This window comes from Pararge aegeria, chromosome 6 (assembly GCF_905163445.1).
Source record: "Pararge aegeria chromosome 6, ilParAegt1.1, whole genome shotgun sequence".
In the NCBI taxonomy this organism is placed as follows: Eukaryota; Metazoa; Arthropoda; class Insecta; order Lepidoptera; family Nymphalidae; genus Pararge; species Pararge aegeria.
In genome coordinates this window covers 6,808,812-6,816,640 of record NC_053185.1, presented here as the reverse complement: position 1 = coordinate 6,816,640, position 7,829 = coordinate 6,808,812, and the positions used below count along the sequence as shown (strand labels likewise).

Sequence of the window (7,829 nt, the reverse complement as noted above, 5' to 3'; positions counted from 1 at the left end):
TGAACGGGAATGCAGTGTGTCGCAAACAGCCGTTCCGTACCGCGCGCACGATGAAGAGCGTGTCATCGAGACCGACCATTCGTTGCTAGTTGTTGAACGTTAAATACGTTGACAACTGCAGTTGTAGAATCTCGAATTGTCAATTTGACGTTAAAAAAAAAAAAATTTAAAGTGAAAGTGCCAGCAGCAGAAGTTAGACTTATATCTCAATTTTTGTGAATATTTATAAAGTTTTTTAAAAGTAAAGAAACGAGGAATTGCTTTATAAAATAAGTAATAAACTGTTTTAATCATGATAAGTGGACGTGCATTGCATTTTGTTTTCAAAGTGGCAGATAGAACATCAACAGCTAAGTTTTATCGCGAAGTATTAGGAATGAAGGTAAGATTGTTTTACTTGAACAAATGAAAATAAAAATATGTTATATTTCACAACGTTTCATATTAGCTTAGTCATGCGGAAAGAAGTTACTGTAACACTAATAAAACAAGCAAGGTCATGCAATGATAATTACCGAAAGGCCGGTTAACAAGATCTCGTAATTTACTGTAAATAGTGAGTTCCTATCCAGGTTTCTTGTCGGCTTATTACCGGTGTAATTACAGGCACAAGAGGTTTAACACCTTAAATTGATGGACACAGCGCTGCAAGTTACAGGACATGTACCTTGAAAAGTTGAATGTCCTGTGAAGTGCATGTACTGTTCATAGGTGACAGTTTTTGACTTTCCATCATATGGGCCATTTTATTGACTGTCAATTATTACTATAAAGAAAACAGACTTGTATTAAAAAAAAAACTGAAAGCTGGTTAACATGTTTTTTATTTTAAAAATAGCCTGGTGAAATTTTTCAAATCAAATTTTTTGTTATTCCCTTACTAAGTTTTTTTAAACAAAAATTTCAGTGGAATTTACATAATGAAATACAGTATTAAGTATTAGAAGCAACTATCAGCAAATTTCAACCATTTGGTAAACCAACCAACAGCAGTCTTTTTATTTCTTGACTTTAAAGGAACCATATTCTGAATAAATTAGGTAACTTTAACAGCAACTATAATAAATTATCAGTTGATGATTCCCTGAGACAAATTTCCAAGTATCCAACAAATTTCCAGACGTTGCAAGATAGATTGCTTATCCCTACTAATATTATAAATGTCAATGTAAGTTTGTTTATCACGCTTTCACACATAAACTACTTAACTGATCCTCATGAAACTTTGTACACATATTCTTGGAAGTTTTAGAAGTAATATAGGATACTTTTTATCCCGACATTAAGATTGTTTCCTTTGGGAGAGGGGATGAAAGTGTTTGATGATTTTACAACATAATTCCGACAAATTATAACCAATTTAAATAATTATTTTTGTACTATAGAGGTATATATGTGTTTTATTTTGCCCAAACTTTGTGTAGATCTGATGAATGTGATTGGAGATAGAGGACAGAACTCATCAGTGGACAGCAGCAAACCCCTCATTTAAGGCTTAGCAATACTTAATACTTTAAATTTTTTTAGAACTACAACTTAATTGAATGCCACATCAAAAAACAAAACAAAACCTTGATAAAGTCACAGGCAACATCTAGTTTACAATAAAGAGGAAAAACAGTAGCTGTTCAATTTCTAGCAATGGCATCATTGATGAATTAAGTTGTTTATACAAACTAAATGTTTTTTTCCCATTAACATTATACATTTACTTTTATTTTAAGGTACTTCGTCATGAAGAGTTCAGTGAAGGCTGTGAAGCAACCTGCAATGGGTAAGTGTTTATAAATTAGTCATTGTATTTTATTGATTAACCAAGTTTAGAGTATGCATTGAATATAAGGCAAGTTGCAGAATGTAACATGAAGATAAAAATCTATTTCTGTCTATCAAAATTGAAATTTGTTGTAATGTTTTTGGTTGAAATCTGTCTCTTTATCTCTCTTTTTGCCTTAAAAAAGCTTAAAAAATTTAAAACAGAAATATGTATGCAATCTTCCTTGTTTGCTGTTTTTCTAGAAATCCCCCTGCAACCCCAGATCTTATCCATAATCCAGACTGCGATTTTGTAGTGCAATTTTGGTAACCTATATACAATTATTAAGCCAAGAACAACTGTGATTATAAAAGTGCATAAGTTACAAAGGCTATTTTTAAATCTTGAACTACTGAGAAATTACTAAGATTTCAGATATTATATCATGTGACTAAATTTACTGCAAATGTGCTTTACTGCAACCTCTTGCAAGGAATGTATCATGTTTCATGTCACCTTTTTGGATGTGGTATCTATTGAGATTATTCACTGGTAACCACAACTAAGCTATATACAAACACATGGTTGATGATGTCATTAATTGCTACACATATGACCATTCATCAGTCAACTAGACTTTAGACCTAGAGTCTAGTGATATTTCATTATTTTTATTGCTTTAGACATTAAGCTACATGCTAAATGAACACTTTAGTTATTAATTAGCAAATTAAAAACAAATGTTCTTATTTGTATTAAGTGAAATAGTTATTTGTGCTACAAGGGCGTTATGTTGAATTCAGGGCGAACAAAAGGATTAAACTAAAAAACTTTCTTGAAAATTGAGGGGAAAAAATAAATGTCAATAAAAAAGATGAATGCCCACTGAACATGACTTTTTCTTTAGCATATTACTTCCAAAATGTTACTGTTAGCATTTGATATATTTGGCTAACTAATACAAACACATAAAATGAATTGAGTTCTCGCTATTCCCTAAAGCTAATTTGTTTGCAAATTGTGCAGCCATTGTGTATTAAGCCATCGGTTATTATATTTATCATTAGCATGTGATGATATTGTTAAAGACCTGCAATCCACTTTGATTAGCATGGAGGGTCTACATTCTATATCCTCTTCTGTGAAAGAGGTGTCCAGTGCCCAGTTATGGGCCATTATAATAAACATAGAATCTCTCAATTAAATATAATAATATAATACATCATCTTTTCAGACCTTATGCAAACAGATGGAGCAAAACCATGATAGGCTATGGCCCAGAAGACACCCATTTTGTGGTTGAACTCACCTACAACTATGGAATCACACATTATGAGCAGGGAAATGATTTCCTGGGTTTGACCATACAGTCAAGTGAGAGTCTGAAGAGAGCTGCAGCTATGAACTGGCCGATCAAAGAACAGAATGGTATGAAGTATGTAGAAGCACCTGGTGGTTACAAATTTTACTTAATCGATAAACCACAACCCGTTGATAAAGGTAAGTTTTAATTTATCTGATTTAGACGAGCACTTCATAAAATAATGATCTGTTTTTTTATTATAACACAAGATAATAGAACAAAAGATTTAGATAGACCTTTCGTATTAAGATTTAACATAAGCAAAATAAGCAGCATATGTTAATTGTTTAACACTTTTGCAAAAATGCAATTATTTATTTTTTAATTCAATTCAATTAGTTTATTCCCTGACTGGTTTAAAAAATGTTGGTAGCAACAGTATAAAAAATAAACAATCCACCCTAGATGGCTTGCAAAAAATGATGTATGCACTTAAATTTTTTTCTACTTTCTGTAATACTAGCTTTTACCCAATAATCAACAAATTAAAAAAATAAGTATCAAAATTACAATTCATATTAACTGATCATTTCAGAACTCAAGTGCTTTTACATTTTGTAACTATATAATATAAATACAACTTCTATAAATAATACTTCACAGGCTGAAACTACTGAAACCGACTGCAAAATGACGACGTCGCGTTCCGTAGGTACTATGCGCGTGTCGGTCTTTTATCTACATTAGGGTTGTCATAAGTAAACACTTAAAATTTGAATTAGTTTTTATGGAACAATAAATATGCTTCTTTTGCTATAATATATTTACAGGGTGATTCCTTATGAAATATACTGAAGCATCGTTCAATATTATTTTACACGCTGCATAATGTATAAGCACGTGAGTTCAGAAATTTCGAGTTCATTTTCTATAATCTGCGATTGTTGTTATAAATATGTATAAGTAAATTTAATTTTAGGTAGGTATGTAGTAGCTAGAACAAGTAGTTTCTTATAAATTAATCACATTTGAGATAAGAAGTAATAAGTGCGTTATATCAATTGATATGATCTCGTGATTTTATCATTATGGCTTTTGTATTAGAATTGTTGAATGGATGATACATAGACAAATAAGTTTAATACCTAGACATGTGTTTCCAAATACTATGCAATCTCCATAAACCCTACTAAAATTAAATTATCTCCGAACTTTTCGGGTAATTTCAGATTAATTTTATATTAATATGTTGGGGAGTCGCATATGCTTCTTTTATCCATAAAATGATTGTTTTTTATGACTATCATCACACCTACGGTATTAGTTTCTTGGATTGATTTGATCGCACGCACCTCGGGTACCTACATAATTTTTTTACGAGGGGATATCGATATCCAAAACTAGACTTTCGTCCTTTCGTTTGTCCTTATGATTTGTTGCTTAGCTGGGGCGTATTATATAATATTAGTGACGATTGCCATTCTACGTGATCAATTATTAATTATTCTTCGTCGAAAAGCTTAGTTTGAATTGTATTTTTGCTATGAATAAAATCAAAGACCTACCTACCAATCATATCAAATTTACAACTGTGCTTCTATTTTTTATTTCAGATCCAGTTGTCAAAGTGTCTCTGGCGAGTTCGAATCTAGCTAGATCCATAGCATACTGGAACGGTCTGTTGACGCTAAAGATCTTCGAGAAGACCGACAAATCCGTTCTTCTTGGATTCAGCGACGATCAAGCCAAACTGGAACTAGTTGATATTGGTGAGAAAGAATTAATATCCACTCTTTACTATATTTAGATGGCCGTTTGGCGCAGTGGGCAGCGACTCTGCTTTCTGAGTCCAAGGCCGTCGGTTCGATTCCAACAACCGGAAAATGTTTGTGTAATGAACCTTAATGTTTTTCAGTGTCTTAGTTTTTATCAGTATATTATAAGAATTTATGTATATTCATAAAAATACTCATCAGTCATCTTAGCACCCATAACACAAGCTACTCTTACTTTGGGCTGGATGGCGATGTATGTATTTCGTAGTATATTTATTTATTTTTTAGGTTTAGTTGGTTACCTATACCTGCCAACCCACACCGAAGCGGCGTAGTGAATCTAAGCTCTATATCCCTTTATCCTGTTTGCCGAGAATAAAGAGCAGTGTAGTTATTTAAACTTTTTTGTATAACATTTTAAAAATTACAGGAGAGCAGGTAAACCGAGCGAAGGCATACGGTCGAATCGCATTCTCCTGCCCCTTCGACCAACAGCCAATCATCGATAAGAAGATTCAAGAGAGCAAGGAAAAGATACTGACACCCCTTATATCCCTTGATACGCCAGGAAAAGCCACAGTTAGGGTCATCATCCTCGCTGACCCTGACAATCATGAGATATGCTTCGTGGACGACGAGAGCTTCCGCCAGTTATCGCAAGTCGATCCAGCCAGTGACGCCGACTTAGATAAGTTTATCAAATCAGATAAGTCCCGAGCCTAAACCATCAGATCTATGTGTATCTTGTGATACGATCGGAAAAATACATAATATATTACTAAACATTAATGCGTATTTAATATTACAAAATTGAAAGATATTATTGTACAATTTATCGTGTAAAAACGAAATAGCTGCATTTTGTTATTGCCATGAATTACCATTTTTAATAGAAACATTTTAACGTCGAAGTGAAATGGACCTAATGCTGCTATCCTTAAAGTCGCAAATTCTGTACTATTAATTTTATTTTTAAACGTTCTGAGCGTTAGCTGTAGAATTTTAGACGAATTTGATATTTAAAACAAGGCGCATAATTTACACTTTACAGCTAGTGCCATACTCAATAACGATTTCTAGACATCTTATACTGGATTTCTTTTTCTTTAAACCTGAGTGCACTTAGATTTACTTGCACAGTATAACTGTACAAGTATTTCTAAAGAACATATCCTTCTATGTATTTTTCCAATAAAATAAGTTGTACCGAAATTTGATATACTGAATGGAAGATTTGGATAAAACCAGTACCTTCTTTAGGGAAGTCTATGATATAACAATGAAACGTTAGGTATGATCGGACGAATCTGTATGGTGCAATCAAAATGTAATTATTTTATGCCACAAAAACTCAACCTCTAAAATACCCGTCTTAGATTTTGCGGATTATAGCAAATTAAGCTAGACAAGACCTACTATAATTACTCGAGATGCGCCGAATAGTGTTTTCACCGAATAACCGTATACCGAATATCATTCGGTTTAACATTTACCGAACCGGATATTCGACCGAAATATTCGGTTTACAATTACATTGTTTTGCCGCGTAAACAGATTCTAACATGTACGTTATGTTTCGCTGCTACGATTAAGTTAAAAATAAAAAACGAAGGTGTTTATCTTTACAAAAATATTAAAATATTGATAATATTAACTTAACAAAAAAATAAGCTCAGAAATGCTTAAACAATAAACGAATAATTTGGCCGAAATACGAATAGTGAAAACATGTCAAATTCGGCGCATGTCTTATAATTATCTAATACAATATATGTTTCATTAGTATTACTATAATAAAATTTTAATAATTAATCTTTAGTCATGCAAGTTATAGCATCAATCTATTAGATCATCAAGAAAGGCTTACAGCTTTTTGTGACTTGACACCATACCTTATTTTAGTCTGGCAACTAGGTTTTCCAAAAGCGTATATCGAAATAAATATATAGTTGTAAAATTAATGTGATATTATCCTTGGTGGAAGTTTACTTTTAGCATTCCCGTAGTTTTTTTACTAACCTAGCACGAATAATATTTAAAAAATAAGAATAACTAATATTATTAAAAACTAGTTCAACAAATTACTGTATCTTATAAACGCGGCCTAACACGTTAGAATAGTTATGGTAGTATCTTTTGAAATGTCAGAACGTGACAAAAAAATGTGACAAGAATTTAGAGTTTAAACGTTATGCCACGTTCATTAATAAGGGGGAAAGTTAAACGTCCTGTAAGGGATCTGAAAAATGTGTAATCTTTTTGTAACAGATATATTTTAAAAAGATAATTGAAAACAAAATTAACAGTAGCGATTGATTTGCAAAAAAATTTCGCTTTTACATGTTAATATTCCAGAACAGTCTTAGGGAACGACATATATGAATCTATCAATTAACGGTTTTCTTTAGTTAGCGTTCACCGGGTTGATTGGCCGTTTGTATTCGATCATGCACTTAGTAGTGCGGGACGCGTGAGTTTGTGGTCTAAGTTTCTTCGACCTCGTGAACACGTGAAAGAAACCGGTTAGCCAGTGATAAATGGTTTCCAAAACAATCTGTACAAAGTTAAACTGGTTCACACTAAATAAATAACGGTTAAAGTAGGTATTTATTAAATAATATAATTAGTTATTCTTATGGCATCATCTCCAGTGGCGTGCATAGAGGGTTATAAAATGAAGAAAATCTCCGATAAGATTTATAAAAAACTAAAGGATAGGCATTGTAAAAGTAATAGAAAGCCTATCCTTAAGTATTTATAGCTCGTACTGGGGATTTTCTTCATTTTATATCATCTGCATACTCTGTGCATACCCTCTATGCACGCCACTGATCATCTCTAATAATATAATATTAAGTTTTGCATCAAACATTTTAAACTGCGCACATTATATTAAGTATTTACCTTTTTTCACGTCCATTATTGTGTATAACAAATTATAAATATAATTTTTGTTTCGAATATTGATTGTGTTGTTTATTTAGCGGCCCAGGTA

At 32.3% G+C, this 7,829-nt stretch overlaps 1 protein-coding gene across 1 annotated transcript; it reads left to right on the top strand.

Moving 5' to 3' along the window:
- On the top strand, positions 1–7,479 carry LOC120624453 (glyoxalase domain-containing protein 4). The gene is made up of 5 exons (XM_039891004.1): positions 1–382; positions 1,725–1,774; positions 2,991–3,256; positions 4,673–4,828; positions 5,265–7,479. The coding sequence occupies exons 1-5, from the start codon at positions 293–295 to the stop codon at positions 5,555–5,557; spliced, it is 855 nt and encodes a 284-aa protein (XP_039746938.1). The 5' UTR covers positions 1–292; the 3' UTR covers positions 5,558–7,479.
- The last annotated feature ends 350 nt before the right edge of the window (positions 7,480–7,829 follow it).

What these genes read in the sequence shown, in the direction of transcription:
- LOC120624453 (XM_039891004.1), top strand. Translation starts at nt 293, where the DNA reads ATGATAAGTGGACGTGCATTGCATTTTGTTTTCAAAGTGGCAGATAGA. An exon ending in GCGAAGTATTAGGAATGAAG is followed by an intron (nt 383 to 1,724) that starts GTAAGATTGTTT and finishes TTTTATTTTAAG; the next exon opens with GTACTTCGTCATGAAGAGTT. An exon ending in ACCACAACCCGTTGATAAAG is followed by an intron (nt 3,257 to 4,672) that starts GTAAGTTTTAAT and finishes TTTTTATTTCAG; the next exon opens with ATCCAGTTGTCAAAGTGTCT.